The following is a 16,018-nucleotide window of genomic DNA, read 5'->3' as shown; positions in this document are numbered from 1 at the left end:
GAACGCTGAATACAATTATTTATAATTTATTTATTTTCCTTTTTTGTGGGGATTAATGTAATTTCCAGGAAGGAAGCAATGGAAAGGCGACTAAGTATGGTATTGGGGTAGATGATAGAAACCACATTGAGTCATAAGTCAATAGTTTGTCTGTGCATGGGAAGGCTGATGTATCAATTTCCAAGTCTTGCTTTTTCCTTTGTCTTGGTTTCATATTGGAATATATTATTCCAAACTTTTTTAGGAATTAATTATAGGTTTTTTTCCCCTATAAATAACAAGGTGGATCAAGGGCTTATTCAAATCATATACATACAAGTTCAAAGTAGCTGAGAGAGATGATGATTATGATGATGGAGTTGAAATGGTTTATTAGGATAGCTGTGATGAGTGTGTTGTTGGTGTTGGAAGGTACTACTACTTATGCTTGTTTGGAGCATGAAAAAATTGCTCTCCTGCAACTCAAACCTTTCTTCAATGGTTTCGATTATCTGAATAACTGGGATGAGGTGAAGATCCCTAATTGCTGTCAATGGAAAGGGATTGACTGCTACACCACCACCGGGCGACTCAAAGGACTTGACCTTAGTTACACAATGTATCGTAACAAGGGGTGGTATCTGAATGCCTCTATGTTTCTTCCCTTTGTGGAATTGAAGAGTCTTAATTTACGACATAATGCCATTGCTGGTTGCATTCAAAATGAAGGTCTTGCCCTTACTTTCATCTTTTATTATTCCACTATACACAGGTTTTCATCAAAAACTAGCTGTTGTTTTGCAATTACCCATAATTGTCACGTTTATTCTATTGAAGAAAAGCCACTAACTCCTTTTATGTATTTAAAAAATATTTTTGCAGGTTTTAAAAAACTCTCAACTGCGTTGAATAATTTGGAGATTCTTGACTTAAGTGGGAACCAGTTGAATGATAGTAGCATGCTATCTTTGAGTGAGCTTTCGTCTCTCCGGTATTTATATCTAGAAGACAATCAAATCCAAGGATCAAGTCATTCAAAGGGTTAATTAAGTTAATTAATCAAATAAACTTAAACATGGAATATTATCATTTATTTATGTTATTGCAGCAACTAATATGTTCACATCAGATTTTTTAATTTTAGATGGCAATTAACCCTATGTTGTTTTCAAGTTGGTCAACTTATTAAATATTCAGTATCCGATGATATTAATTAGGGACATGTTTCTACAATAGATGAAGCACAATTGAGGCTACCAAAGTTGCAGAAACTTGATTTGAGTTTTAATCACTTTCGGGACAGCACGTTTGCGTTCCTTGAGGGACTTTCAAACCTAGAATCCTTGGCTATGATTTTTCATTATCAACTAAAGTTTTAGATTTACCTTTTTTCTGTTTACCTGTTCATTAAAGTTTTGAATTGATATATATATATATAGGATTGAGTAATTTGACAAACTTGAAGTACTTGGATTTAAGTGGGAATCAAATAGAAAGCCTTCAATCCTTCAATGGTATGCATTTACATTTGATCAATTGTCTAAGACATAAATAAAATTTATGCTAATTTTTATGATTAAATTATGTAAATCAATCTTTTATAGATGCTGGTACAAAACTGAAGCAGTTTGCCCATTTAGAAGAGCTTTATTTAGGTGGAAATCTCTTCAACAACAGTGCATTTGCATCCCTAAAAGTGTTTTCAAATCTGAAGAAGTTGAGCATGAGCGAAAATCTGTTAAAAGGATCATTAGATATGAAAGGTAAAAGCATCTTTTTTCTGTCAAAATTCTTCCAAGTCTGTTAACAAAACTATTAATAACGTTCTGATCAATGGAGTTCATCTCTTATTTTTCTTTTCTTTTCTCATATTTGGATATATTTACCAACTTAAGGGAACTACATATGAGCGGTAATCAATTTAAAGACATTGTGATCCACAAAGGTATCATTTAAATAAACTTAGTTTTTGCTTAAACAAAGTAATTATCTGAAAATGATCCACCAGGTGGATTACTTATATTAAAAATAGGAAATCTAGAAAAAGAGAAAAACTGTATAATTAATAAAATGAAAGAACCAATAAGTTGGTCTAGTGGGATGAGGCACTAGGTCATTTAAGCAAGGTCAGGGGTTCGAATCTTGATGTTTGCGAATGAAGCAAACTGTGTTGGGAGGGTAACCTTTGCCTCTGTAATATCTGATCTGGATTTCAGTGATTTATTAGAAAATAAAATAAAATGAAAGAAGAGTAATTGTAAAGCTTATTGGTTCCTTACCGAATCAAGGTGTAAATTTATGGCTCAAATCTAGACCTCGTAATTTTTCAAATATAATTTGGGTAAATTGCATGTTTAGTATATAAACTATCAGTTTTCTTAAAACTATACTTTACGTTTAGTTTTTGTTTCATTTTAGTACATTATCATTGAAAACTTAAACGCACTGCATTTTTATGGGTAAATTCTTTCATTCATCACTCAATTATCTTCTCACTCCTATTTTGGTACTAAAATTCAAAAAAATTCAATTTAACTATTCAACTTTGAAATCACTTTCATTTTATCACACTAACATATTTATTAATAATTTTGTGACATGACATTTTTTATTAAAAAGTTTGAGTGATTAAATCAGGAGTAGTTTGAAAGTTAAGTAATTAAATTAAGAAAAAATTAAACTTTAGTGCCCAAAATAGGAGTGAGAAGATAGTTGAGGGTGATGAATGATGCAATTTACCCTTAAAAACGGTGTCATGTGCAAATAACCATTTTAGTTTTTTAACAACGGGATACTAAAACGAAACAAGAACTAAAACTTAGGTATGGTTTTGAAAATTTTAAAAGTTTAGGTACTAAAATTGATAGTTTATGTAGTAAATGTATAATTTACCCATATATTTTAGGTACTACAACTTATGCTTGTTTGGAGCATGAAAAAATTGCTCTCCTGCAACTCAAACCTTTCTTCAATGGTTTCGATTATCTGAATAACTGGGATGAGGTGGAGATCCCTAATTGCTTTAAATGGAAAGGGACACCACCACAGGGCGACTCAAAAGACTCGACCTTAGTTACACAATGTATGGTAACAAGGGGTGTATCTGAATGCCTCTATGTTTCTTCCCTTTGTGGAATTGAAGAGTCTTTATTTAGGAAGTAATGCCATTGCTGGTTGCATTCAAAATGAAGGTCTTGCCCTTACTTTCATCTTTTATTATTCCACTATACACAGGTTTTCATCAAAAACTAGCTGTTGTTTTTGCAATTAGCCATAATTGTTACGTTTATTCTATTGAAGAAAAGCCACTAACTCCTTTTATGTATTTAAAAAATATTTTTGCATGTTTTAAAAAACTCTCAACTGCATTGAATAATTTGGAGATTCTTGACTTAAGTTGGAACCAGTTGAATGATAGTAGCATGCTATCTTTGAGTGAGCTTTCGTCTCTCCGGTATTTATATCTAGGAGGCAATCAAATCCAAGGATCAAGTCATTCAATTAAGTTAATTAATCAAATAAACTTAAACATGGAATATTATCATTTATTTATGTTATTGCAGCAACTAATATGTCCACATCAGATTTTTAATTTTAGATGGCAATTAACCCTACGTTGTTTTCAAGTTGGTCAACTTATAAAATATTCAGTATCCGATGATATTAATTAGGGACATGTTGTTTCTACAATAGATGAAGCACAATTGAGGCTACCAAAGTTGCAGAAACTTGATTTGAGTTTTAATCACTTTCGGGACAACACGTTTTCGTTCCTTGAGGGACTTTCAAACCTAGAATCCTTGGCTATGATCGACAACAAATTGCAAGGTTCGATAGATATTAAAGGTAATAAAACTGTAACCTTTTTTGACATTTGACGATTTTTCATTATCAACTAAAGTTTTAGATTTACCTTTTTTCTGTTTACCTGTTCATTAAAGTTTTGAATTGATATATATATATATATATATATATATAGGATTGAGTAATTTGACAAAGTTGAAGTACTTGCATTTAAGTGGGAATCAAATAGAAAGCCTTCAATCCTTCAATGGTATGCATTTATATTTGATCAATTGTCTCAGACATAAATAAAATTTTTGCTAATTTTTATGATTAAATTATGTAAATCAATCTTTTATAGATGCTGGTACAAAACTGAAGCAGTTTGCCCATTTAGAAGAGCTTCGTTTAGATGGAAATCTCTTCAACAACAGTGCAGTTGCATCCCTAAAAGTGTTTTCAAATCTGAGGTATTTGAGCATAAGCCACAATCTGTTAAAAGGATCATTAGATATGAAAGGTAAAAGCATCTTTTTTCTGTCAAAATTCTTCCAAGTCTGTTAACAAAACTATTAATAACGTTCTGATCAATGGAGTTTATCTCTTATTTTTCTTTTCTCAGATTTGGATATATTTACCAACTTAAGGGAACTACATATGAGCGGTAATCAATTTAAAGACATTGTGATCCACAAAGGTATCATTTAAATAAATTTAGTTTTTGCTTAAACAAAGTAATTATCTGAAAATGATCCATCAGGTGGATTACTTATATTAAAAAATGAAAGAAGAACCAACAAGTTGGTCTAGTGGGATGAGGCACTAGTCACTTAAGCAAGGTCAGGGGTTTGAATCCTGACTTTTGCGATTGGAGCAAACTGGGATAAGACCTGATCTGGATTAGTTGGTTAATAGATCGGATAGTGATTAATTCAAAAATAAAATAAAATGAAAGAAGAGTAATTGTAAAGCTTCAACATAACATTCTTTTCATTGTTAAAATATTTATCTACTCCTTTCTCTCTCAGAAATTAAGGGATTGAAAAATTTAAAAGTTGTTTATCTCGATGCTGCTTTCACCGATGGAAGTATTTCGCTGCTGAACTTGGTCGAGGCTTTTTCAACAGTTAAGACCTTGTCTCTAGTTGGCAATCATCTGAACAAGGCTATGAGTACTCGAGGTAAGTCATTGTTTTCAATTCCAACACTACTTTATTATGTTTGATTAACTTCTAATACCAACTGCCATTTATTAGGATTAAATCTGTCGACGAACGTGGAGGAAATACTTCTCGATAGGTCTACTCTCAACACTAATATTTTACAGAGCATTGGAGTAATCACTTCTCTTAAAACTCTGTCTTTATCTGATTGTGGACTTATTGGTCCCTTACCTAATCAAGGTAAATTTATGGCTCAAATCTAGACCTCATAATTTTTCAAATATAATTTGGGTAAATTGCATGTTTAGTACATAAACTATCAGTTTTCTTAAAAACTATACTTAATGTTTAGTTTTTGTTACATTTTAGTACATTATCGTTGAAAACTTAACGGCACTGCATTTTTATGAGTAAATTATATCATTCATCACTCAACTATCTTCTCACTCCTATTTTCGTACTAAAGTTCAAAGAATTTCAATTTAACTACTCAACTTTCAAATTACTCCCATTTTAATCACACTAATATATTTTATTCATAATTTTTGTGACATGACATTTTTTATTAAAAAGTTTGAGTGATTAAATCAGGAGTAATTTGAAAGTTAAGTAAATAAATTAAGAAAAATTAAATTTTAGTGCCCAATCTAGGAGTGAGAAGATAGTTGAGGGTGATGAATGATGCAATTTACCCTTAAAAATGGTGCCACGTGCAAATAATCGTTTAAGTTTTTTAACAACGGGGGTACTAAAATAAAACTAAAACTAAAACTTAGGTATGATTTTGAAAATTTTAAAAGTTTAGGTACTAAAATTGATAGTTTATGTACTAAATGTAAATTTACCCATATAATTTCTAGAATGTATCTCTTCAATATTTTTTCATCAACTTTCTTTTATTTAATAATTTTTCAAACCAATTTTAATTAGAATTTCTATTACAAAATTTATAATATTTTCAGGATGGTGTGATCTAAAAAAAGCTTGAAATATTGGATGCAAGTTGGAATACACTTGAAGGGATGCTTCCTCTTTGTTTGAGTAACTTGACTTCTCTTCGTGAGTTAGATTTGTCTAAGAATCGACTCAATGGAAATCTAATTCCTTTAACAAATCTTACATCACTTAGATCCATCCATCTTTCAGGAAATCATTTTCAAATTCCAATGTCATTGGTTCCATTTACAAATTTACCAAACCTCAAGTTCCTCTACATTGATGAAAACAATATGGTAATGGAACCTTCCTCCTCTACGCCCATCCCAAAGTTCCAGCTAAGAGAGATCATTTTGTCAAACTGCATAACATCTCAAGAACTCAGTCTTGAACTTCCCACCTTCCTTCACTACCAATATGACTTGAGATTTGTGGATCTTTCTGGAAACAATTTCAGTGGAACGTTTCCAGTTTGGTTGTTAGAAAACAATACGAAGTTAGTGGAGTTCATCTTGAATGGTAATTCTTTTAAAGGTCGTCTCAGATTACCGTCAATTCCTAATTCTAATTTAGCTTCATTTGACATATCTGATAACAAGTTACAAGGTCAGATTTCAACCAACATATGTTCAATTTATCCACATTTGGTAATCTTATTCTTATCTAAGAATGCCTTTGAAGGTAACATCCCTCCTTGTTTAAGTGGCATGAAGGATTTATATTTTTTAGATCTGTCAGACAATCAATTGTCTGGAAGAGTACAGGAAGAGTTGATCATGAAAAGCTCGTTGTACGTCTTGAGACTATCAAATAACAACCTCAGCGGAAATGTAGTTCCTGCGATTCTCAAAGCAAATTGGTTGCGAAATTTATATTTGGATGGAAATAATTTTTCTGGAGAGATGGTCAATGTTGATGTCTCTACTATTCAGTTTCCAACTTCACTGCAGGAAATTGATCTCAGTAATAACAAGTTGTATGGAAAGCTCCCAAGATGGATGGGGAACTTGTCAGATTTGCGGAGATTGGCTTTGTCTAACAACAGTTTTGAGGGTTCTATTCCAATAGAGTTTTGCAAATTGAATGGCTTGGAAATTTTGGATCTTTCTCGAAACAATTTATCTGGCTCTATGCCATCCTGCGTCAATCCTCCATACATAGAGCATGTCCACCTTCATGGGAATAGACTGAGCGGTACATTGTCACTTGCTTTTTATAATAGCTCTTCACTTGTGACATTAGATCTTGGAGAAAACAATTTAACCGGTAGGATTCCGAAATGGATTGACACTCTTTCTTCTTTGAGTGTCCTTCTGTTAAGAGCTAATCATTTACAAGGTGAAATTCCAGTTCAATTATGCAATTTGAATTCCTTGAGCATTATTGACCTTTCTCAAAATATGTTTTCTGGCTCTATACCTTCTTGTTTGGGAAATTTAACTTTACAAACGCATGAGAATAAGATCATACAACATGGGCAAGTGATAGAAGCAACAGATCGTGAAATGAAAATAAACCATGCCTTTGTCGACAGCTACATTGAAGAACGGATAGATTTCAGAACAAAGAGTTGGTTCCACTCGTATGGGGGTAACATCCTTAAGTACATGACCGGGATTGATTTATCTTGCAACAACTTAACTGGTCAGATCCCACGCGAATTAGGAAACTTGAGTGAAATCCATTCTTTAAACTTGTCACACAACAACTTGGTCGGAGTTATACCCTCGTCGTTTTCAAAACTTAAGCAGATTGAGAGTTTGGACCTTTCCTACAACAAGTTGAGTGGTGAAATCCCAAACCAGTTGGTAGAGTTGAACACTTTGGAGGTTTTCAGCGTGGCATACAACAACTTGTCAGGCAGTATTCCAGAACCGAAAGCTCAATTTGGTACCTTCATTGAAAACAGTTATGAGGGGAACCCTTTTCTCTGTGGACCTTTACTGAATAAAAGTTGCTCGAAAGCCGACGCACCATCAACAGAGTCACCTCCGTCAGATGATGATGAAGGAGAAGATAATTGGGTAGACAAGTATGTTTTTTGTGTGAGCTTTGTGGTTTCCTATGTAGTGATGTTGTTGACAGTTTTTGTCGTGCTTTACATAAATCCACATTGGCGAAGAACTTGGTTTTCTTTCGTTGGGAAGTGCGTCACTACCTGTCGCTATTCAACCATGGGAAATTTCATTGTGTATCACATCTCCAAAATTTGTGCTTAGCTGCCATGAAGATTTCATTGAAGTTGTTGCGTGCAGATCCAAGGAAAGGAAAGAAAATTTGAACTTTTGATCTGATTGTTTCAAATGTGCTTGAGATGAATTGTTGCAAGTCTTTTGTTTAATTTGTTGTTTGAATAAAGCTCTTATCCTTGTGAAAAGGAAGCTGATAGCCTTGGTCTTAATATAGTTTTATCATTGTATAGGAATGTTCAATTATCATTGTATACAGTGATTTACTGTTTACATATTTTAACTCCAATCCCCAATCTTTTTAAATGTCTTAACAAAAGGTACCTTAGTAAGATAAACTCGATTAGATAACTTATTTGTTTAAGTCCTCAAATTTATCATTTTAAGAACTCAACAACCATCGCCATATAGTTGAATAACCATTTTGTAACTTAATAATTAGAGGATTCGATAAAACAATGTCTTATAGTCGAGGGACCTTTTGTATATTTTACCCAATAGTCCAATTGAATGGGTGTAAAATACTTAAAAACTTGAATTTTCCACGAACTAAGACTTTATGCAACATTTTAACGATCAAATTTCAACCATTCATGTCAAATTCAATGTCCACATAATGTCGGACAAAAATTAGAAAATATTACAACGATTTAAGTACGAGTCTTGTGTATAAAATCAAATAAAAAGGAAGACTTTGTTTTTATTTTCCACAAAACCAACACTTTCAACACGATAACTATATAGTAAAATCTCATTTCATAATTAAATTTCATAGAATTATTTCATAAGAGATTTTGTTTTTCTTGTCAACAAAATTAAAATTTTGGGTAAAATATACAAATGGTTCCCGACTATAGGATATTGTTTATTGAGTCTCGCGACTATTAAAAGTTCCAAAAATGATCTCCTAACTATATGACTAGTCCTCCGACTATTAAAAGATACAAAATTATTTCATACACTCAAAAATAAAATCTTATTTATTATTTTAATGTATTTGTGAATTGTTAATTTGGAGTTTAGACTTTAAAATTACTTCAGACACTCTTTTGATAATTTTTTTATTAAATTTATTAATTTATGTTTATATTAGCTCTATATAATATTAGTAGATATTACCTATAGTTAAGAAAATAAGATAAAAATTTCGGTGAGCATAGCTAACAACGAGGCGAGCAATGAGCATCAAGCTTAACGAGTAACAAGCTTAATGAGCAATGACCTTAACGAGCAACGAGTTGAGCCACAAGTTTTCTTAACGAGCACGAGTAAAGCAAAATTTTAACGAGCTTAACGAGCAACAAGTTGAGTTGAACAACAAAATTTTTTTTAACGAGAACGAGTCGAGCATTGCCCAACTCGCTTGATAATCACCCTACTTTCTACACGTTAACTCTATAGTAGAAACACATTTTTCATAATTATATTTTAAATAATTTTTATTCAATTGGAAAGTAATGGACAAAACAAATAATTATCTTACTTTAAACATAAAATTATCAAAGATGAGACACAATTTAAATCTATACTTTTTTTAATTTTGAAATTTTAGTCCCGACTCAAATAATATAAAGATAATATATTTTTTTGGAATCAATAAAAAGGTAATACAATTGAAACATAGAAACATAAAATGATTAAAATTCAAGAAGGAGAATCAAACCTATAATTTATGCATTAAACATGCATTTATAATGGGAACTATTAAAAGGATCATTAGATATGAAAGGTAAAAGCATCTTTTTTCTGTCGAAATTCTTCCAAGTCTGTTAACAAAACTATTAATTATGTTCTGATCAATGGAGTTTATCTCTTATTTTTCTTTTCTCAGATTTGGATATATTTACCAACTTAAGGGAACTAGATATGAGCTATAATCAATTTAAAGACGTTGTGATCCACAAAGGTATCATTTAAATAGACTTAGTTTTTGCTTAAACAAAGTTATTATCTGAAAATGATCCATCAGGTGGATTACTTATATTAAAAATAGGAAATCTAGAAAAAGAGAAAAACTGTATAATTAATAAAATGAAAGAAGAACCAACAAGTTGGTCTAGTGGAATGAGGCACAAAATAGCGGATAATATTTACCAACTAGTATATAATTATGTTCTGATCAATGGAGTTTATCTCTTATTTTTCTTTTCCCAGATTTGGATATATTTACCAACTTAAGGGTACTAGATATGAGCGCTAATCAATTTAAAGACATTGTGATCCACAAAAGTATCATTTAAATAAATCTCTTCGTTTAGTATATAAACTATCAGTTTTCTTAAAACTATACTTAACGTTTAGTTTGTGTTACATTTTAGTACATTATCTTGAAAACTTAACGGGGCTGCATTTTTATGGGTAAATTATATCATTCATCACTCAACTATTTTCTCACTCCTATTTTGATACTAAAGTTCAAAAAAATTCATTTTAACTACTCAACTTTCAAATTATTCCCATTTTATCACACTAATATATTTTATTAATAATTTTTGTGACATGACATTTTTTTATTTATATATAATTAAAAATAATAAAATTGAATTTGAAAGTTTGAGTGATTAAATTAGGAGTAGTTTGAAAGTTAAGTAATTAAATTAAGAAAAATTAAACTTTAGTGCCCAAAATAGGAGTGAGAAGATAGTTGAGGGTGATGAATGATGCAATTTACCCTTAAAAACGGTGCCACGTGCAAATAACCATTTAAGTTTTTTAACAACGGGATACTAAAACGAAACAAAAACTAAAACTTGGGTATGATTTTGAAAAATTTAAAAGTTTAGGTACTAAAATTGATAGTTTATGTACTAAACGTATAATTTACCCATAGAATTTTTTTGGATAATTCATTTTATTACCCAAAGAAGCAGAATTTGCTACAAAAACAATCACCGATCACAAAAACCTTATGTACACCCTACTTACAAAGCAAAAGATCGGTTTAAGCTATACCCGAAGAATTACAAAGGAAAGTATTAACACTATCAAGCCTATTTATGTTTTTTCCCCTTAGTTTGATACCTACGAATTCTTTGTTGCAAATAAGAAGTTCTTCGGCAGATCTTGAGCATCCTTGGAAAATTCTTCGGTTACGTTCCTCCCACAAAACATAGATTCGACCACACCATGCAAGCTTTAAAACAGTAGAAATAAGAGACTTGCCTTTCCAAGTGTTGCATGCCCAAACTATCATGTCCTCCTAAGATGAAATGGATTTCTTTAACCCGTTAAGAAGCAATATTGCCTCCCATAAATTAGAAGCAGTAGGGCATTCAAAGAACAGATGAGACCGAGTTTCCATCGCTGCATTGCAAAGAACACAATTCACAGTAGTTGTAATCCCCATACGTTGGAGTCGATCACGAGTAGGGAGTCGGTCTAAAAGAGCCATCCATGCTATTATAATGTGTTTAGGAATATGGAGTGGCAATTAACCCTATGCTGTTTTCAAGTTGGTCAACTTATAAAATATTCAGTATCCGATGATATTAATTAGAGACATGTTGTTTCTACAATAGATGAAGCACAATTGAGGCTAACAAAGTTGCAGAAACTTGATTTGAGTTTTAATCACTTTCGGGACAACACGTTTTCGTTCCTTGAGGGACTTTCAAACCTAGAATCCTTGGTTATGAACGGCAACAATTTGCAAGGTTCAATAGATATTAAAGGTAATAAAACTATAACCTTTTTTCACATTTGATGATTTTTCATTATCAATTAAAGTTTTAGATTTACCTTTTCTCTGTTTTACTGTTCATTAAAGTTTTGAATTGATATATATATATATATATAGGATTGAGAAATTTGACAAACTTGAAGTACTTGGATTTAAGTTGGAATCAAATAGAAAGCCTTCAATCCTACAATGGTATGCATTTATATTTGATCAATTGTCTCAGACATAAATAAAATTTATGCTAATCTTTTTTTATGATTAAATTATGTAAATCAATCTTTTATAGATGCTGGTACAAAACTGAAGCAGTTTGCCCATTTAGAAGAGCTTCGTTTAGATGGAAATCTCTTCAACAACAGTGCATTTGCATCCCTAAAAGTGTTTTCAAATCTGAAGAATTTGAGCATAAGCTACAATCTGTTAAAAGGATCATTAGATATGAAAGGTAAAGGCATCTTTTTTCTGTCAAAATTCTTCCAAGTCTGTTAACAAAACTATTAATAACGTTCTGATCAATGGAGTTTATCTCTTATTTTTCTTTTCTCAGATTTGGATATATTTACCAACTTAAGGGAACTACATATGAGCGGTAATCAGTTTAAAGACATTGTGATCCACAAAGGTATCATTTAAATAAACTTAGTTTTTGCTTAAACAAAGTAATTATCTGAAAATGATCCATCAGGTGGATTACTTATATTAAAAACAGGAAATCTAGAAAAAGAGAAAAACTATATAATTAATAAAATGAAAGAAGAACTAACAAGTTGGTCTAGTGGGATGAGGCACTAGTCACTTAAGCAAGGTCAGGGGTTTGAATCCTGACGTTTGCGAATGGAGCAAACTGGATGGGCCTCGCCTCTGCAGGAACTGATCTGGATTAGTCGGTTAATAGATCGGATACCAGTGATTAATTCAAAAATAAAATAAAATGAAAGAAGAGTAATTGTAAAGCTTCAACATAACATTCTTTTCATTATTAAAATATTTATCTACTCCTTTCTCTCACAGAAATTAAGGGATTGAAAAAGTTAAAAGTTGTTTCTCTCGATAATGCTTTCACCGATGGAAGTATTTCGCTGCTGAACTTGGTCGAGGCTTTTTCAACAGTTAAGACCTTGTCTCTAGTTGGCAATCTTCTGAACAAGTCTATGAGTACTCAAGGTAAGTCATTGTTTTCAATTCCAACACTACTTTATTATGTTTGATTAACTTCTAATACCTACTGCCATTTATTAGGATTAAATCTGTCGACGAACGTGGAGGAAATATTTCTCAATTGGTCTACTCTCAACACTAATATTTTACAGAGCATTGGAGTAATCACTTCTCTCTTAAAACTCTGTCTTTATATGATTGTGGACTTATTGGTTCCTTACCTAATCAAGGTAAATTTATGGCTCAAATCTAGACCTCATAACTTTTCAAATATAATTTGGGTAAATTGCATGTTTAGTACATAAACTATCAGTTTTCTTAAAACTATACTTAATGTTTAGTTTTTGTTACATTTTAGTACATTATCGTTGAAAACTTAACGACACTGCATTTTTATGAGTAAATTATATCATTCATCACTCAACTATCTTCCCACTCCTATTTTCGTACTAAAGTTCAAAGAATTTCAATTTAACTACTCAACTTTCAAATTACTCCCATTTTAATCACACTAATATATTTTATTCATAATTTTTGTGACATGACATTTTTTATTAAAAAGTTTGAGTGATTAAATCAAGAGTAATTTGAAAGTTAAGTAAATAAATTAAGAAAAATTAAATTTTAGTGCCCAATCTAGGAGTGAGAAGATAGTTGAGGGTGATGAATGATGCAATTTACCCTTAAAAATGGTGCCACGTGCAAATAATCGTTTAAGTTTTTTAACAACGGGGGTACTAAAATAAAACTAAAACTAAAACTTAGGTATGATTTTGAAAATTTTAAAAGTTTAGGTACTAAAATTGATAGTTTATGTACTAAATGTAAATTTACCCATATAATTTCTAGAATGTATCTCTTCAATATTTTTTCATCAACTTTCTTTTATTTAATAATTTTTCAAACCAATTTTAATTAGAATTTCTATTACAAAATTTATAATATTTTCAGGATGGTGTGATCTAAAAAGCTTGAAATATTGGATGCAAGTTGGAATACACTTGAAGGGATGCTTCCTCTTTGTTTGAGTAACTTGACTTCTCTTCGTGAGTTAGATTTGTCTAAGAATCGACTCAATGGAAATCTAATTCCTTTAACAAATCTTACATCACTTAGATCCATCCATCTTTCAGGAAATCATTTTCAAATTCCAATGTCATTGGTTCCATTTACAAATTTACCAAACCTCAAGTTCCTCTACATTGCTGAAAACAATATGGTAATGGGACCTTCCTCCTATACGCCCATCCCAAAGTTCCAGCTAAGAGAGATCAATTTGTCAAACTGCATAACATCTCAAGAACTCAGTCTTGAACTTGCCACCTTCCTTCACTACCAATATGACTTGAGATTTGTGGTTCTTTCTGGAAACAATTTCAGTGGAACGTTTCCAGTTTGGTTGTTAGAAAACAATACGAAGTTAGAGGTGTTCATCTTGAATGGTAATTCTTTTAAAGGTCATCTCAGATTACCATCAGTTCCAAATTCTAATTTAGCTTCATTTGACATATCTGATAACAAGTTACAAGGTCAGATTTCATCCAACATATGTTCAATTTATCCACATCTGGGAGACTTATTCTTATCTAAGAATGCCTTTGAAGGTAACATCCCTCCTGGTTTAAGTGGCATGATGAATTTATCATTTTTAGATCTGTCAGACAATCAATTGTCTGGAAGAGTAGCGGCAGAGTTGATCATGAAAAGGTTGTACGGCTTGAGACTATCAAATAACAACCTCAGCGGAAATGTAGTTCCTGCTATTCTCAAAGCAAATGGGTTGTTAAATTTATATTTGGATGGAAATAATTTTTCTGGAGAGATGGTCAATGTTGATGTCTCTACTTTTCAGTTTCCAACTTCACTGCAGGAAATTGATCTCAGTAATAACAAGTTGTATGGAAAGCTCCCAAGATGGATGGGGAACTTTTCATATTTGCGGAGATTGGCTTTGTCTAACAACAGTTTTGAGGGTTCTATTCCAATAGAGTTTTGCAGATTGAATGGCTTGGAATTTTTGGATCTTTCACGAAACAATTTATCTGGCTCTATACCATCTTGCGTCAATCCTCCAGACATAGAGCATGTCCACCTTCATGGGAATAGACTGAGCGGTACATTGTCACATGCTTTTTATAATAGCTCTTCACTTGTGACATTAGATCTTGGAGAAAACAATTTAACCGGTAGGATTCCGAAATGGATTGACACTCTTTCTTCTTTGAGTGTCCTTCTGTTAAGAGCTAATCATTTACAAGGTGAAATTAACTTTACAAACGGATGAGGATAAGATCATACAACATTACCGAATGGTAGGAGATCATGCCTTTGCCGATAGCTACATTGAAGAACGGATAGATTTCAGAACAAAGAGTTGGTTCTACTCGTATGGGGGTAACATCCTTGAGTACATGACCGGGATTGATTTATCTTGCAACAAGTTAACTGGTCAGATCCCACGCGAATTAGGAAACTTGAGTGAGATCTATTCTTTAAACTTGTCACACAACAACTTGGTCGGAGTTATACCCTCGTCCTTTTCAAAACTTAAGCAGATTGAGAGTTTGGACCTTTCCTACAACAAGTTGAGTGGTGAAATCCCAAACCAGAGATGGTAGAGTTGAACACTTTGGAGGTTTTCAGCGTGGCATACAACAACTTGTCAGGCAGTATTCCAGAATCGAAAGCTCAATTTGGTACCTTCATTGAAAACAGTTATGAGGGGAACCCTTTCCTCTGTGGACCTTTACTGAATAAAAGTTGCTCGAAAGCCGATGCACCATCAACAGAGTCAACTCCGTCAGATGATGATGAAGGAGAAGATAATTGGGTAGACAAGTATGTTTTTTGTGTGAGCTTTGTGGTTTCCTATGTAGTGATGTTGTTGACAGTTTTTGTCGTGCTTTACATAAATCCACATTGGCGAAGAACTTGGTTTTCTTTCGTTGGGAAGTGCGTCACTACCTGTCGCTATTCAACCATGGGAAATTTCATTGTGTATCACATCTCCAAAATTTGTGCTTAGCTGCCATGGAGATTTCATTGAAGTTGTTTCGTGCTGATCCAAGGAAAAGAAAGAAAATTTGATCTTTTGATCTGATTGTTTCAAATGTGCTTGAGACGAATTGTTG

General features: G+C 32.2%; 4 protein-coding genes across 5 annotated transcripts; all 4 read left to right on the top strand.

Annotated features, from left to right (window-relative positions):
• Positions 1-311: 311 nt before the first annotated feature.
• On the top strand, positions 312-8,198 carry LOC120115102 (receptor-like protein 13). Of its 2 annotated transcripts, XM_039135861.1 has the most exons (12): positions 312-708; positions 862-951; positions 1,419-1,493; positions 1,584-1,742; positions 1,850-1,924; positions 3,673-3,825; positions 3,959-4,033; positions 4,124-4,282; positions 4,385-4,459; positions 4,791-4,943; positions 5,019-5,165; positions 5,888-6,012. In XM_039135861.1, exons 1-12 carry the CDS (start codon positions 339-341, stop codon positions 5,911-5,913), a joined length of 1,557 nt encoding a protein of 518 aa, XP_038991792.1. In that variant the 5' UTR covers positions 312-338; the 3' UTR covers positions 5,914-6,012. The 2 variants fall into 2 exon arrangements, with proteins under 2 accessions (XP_038991792.1, XP_038991791.1); XM_039135860.1 differs by lacking the exons at positions 312-708; positions 862-951; positions 1,419-1,493; ... (5 more) ...; positions 4,385-4,459; positions 4,791-4,943 and having other exon boundaries at positions 5,028-5,165; positions 5,888-8,198.
• Positions 8,199-9,760: 1,562 nt separating this feature from the next.
• Positions 9,761-12,833, top strand: LOC120115107 (receptor-like protein 15). The gene is made up of 6 exons (XM_039135868.1): positions 9,761-9,779; positions 9,882-9,956; positions 11,569-11,721; positions 11,847-11,921; positions 12,016-12,351; positions 12,741-12,833. Exons 1-5 carry the CDS (start codon positions 9,773-9,775, stop codon positions 12,216-12,218), a joined length of 513 nt encoding a protein of 170 aa, XP_038991799.1. The 5' UTR covers positions 9,761-9,772; the 3' UTR covers positions 12,219-12,351; positions 12,741-12,833.
• A 152-nt stretch (positions 12,834-12,985) lies between these two features.
• LOC120115170 (receptor-like protein 13) lies at positions 12,986-15,171 on the top strand. The gene is made up of 2 exons (XM_039135942.1): positions 12,986-13,117; positions 13,839-15,171. The coding sequence occupies exon 2, from the start codon at positions 13,897-13,899 to the stop codon at positions 15,169-15,171; it is 1,275 nt and encodes a 424-aa protein (XP_038991873.1). The 5' UTR covers positions 12,986-13,117; positions 13,839-13,896.
• A 312-nt stretch (positions 15,172-15,483) lies between these two features.
• Positions 15,484-16,018, top strand: LOC120115108 (receptor-like protein 56). The gene has a single exon (XM_039135869.1). It carries the CDS (start codon positions 15,499-15,501, stop codon positions 15,910-15,912), a length of 414 nt encoding a protein of 137 aa, XP_038991800.1. The 5' UTR covers positions 15,484-15,498; the 3' UTR covers positions 15,913-16,018.

The sequence above is a fragment of the Hibiscus syriacus genome, unplaced genomic scaffold (assembly GCF_006381635.1).
Source record: "Hibiscus syriacus cultivar Baekdansim isolate YM2019G1 unplaced genomic scaffold, ASM638163v2 tig00110258_pilon, whole genome shotgun sequence".
Lineage (NCBI taxonomy): Eukaryota > Viridiplantae > Streptophyta > Magnoliopsida > Malvales > Malvaceae > Hibiscus > Hibiscus syriacus.
The sequence above is the reverse complement of the archived record's forward strand: the minus strand, read 5'-3'. Positions and strand labels throughout refer to the sequence as shown.

Coding starts and splice junctions, on each gene's coding strand:
- LOC120115170 (XM_039135942.1), top strand. CDS start 13,897: ATGCTTCCTCTTTGTTTGAGTAACTTGACTTCTCTTCGTGAGTTAGAT.
- LOC120115102 (XM_039135860.1), top strand. CDS start 5,948: ATGCTTCCTCTTTGTTTGAGTAACTTGACTTCTCTTCGTGAGTTAGAT.
- LOC120115108 (XM_039135869.1), top strand. CDS start 15,499: ATGGTAGAGTTGAACACTTTGGAGGTTTTCAGCGTGGCATACAACAAC.
- LOC120115107 (XM_039135868.1), top strand. Junction 9,957..11,568: donor AGACGTTGTGATCCACAAAG/GTATCATTTAAA, acceptor TTTCTACAATAG/ATGAAGCACAATTGAGGCTA. Junction 11,722..11,846: donor AGGTTCAATAGATATTAAAG/GTAATAAAACTA, acceptor ATATATATATAG/GATTGAGAAATTTGACAAAC.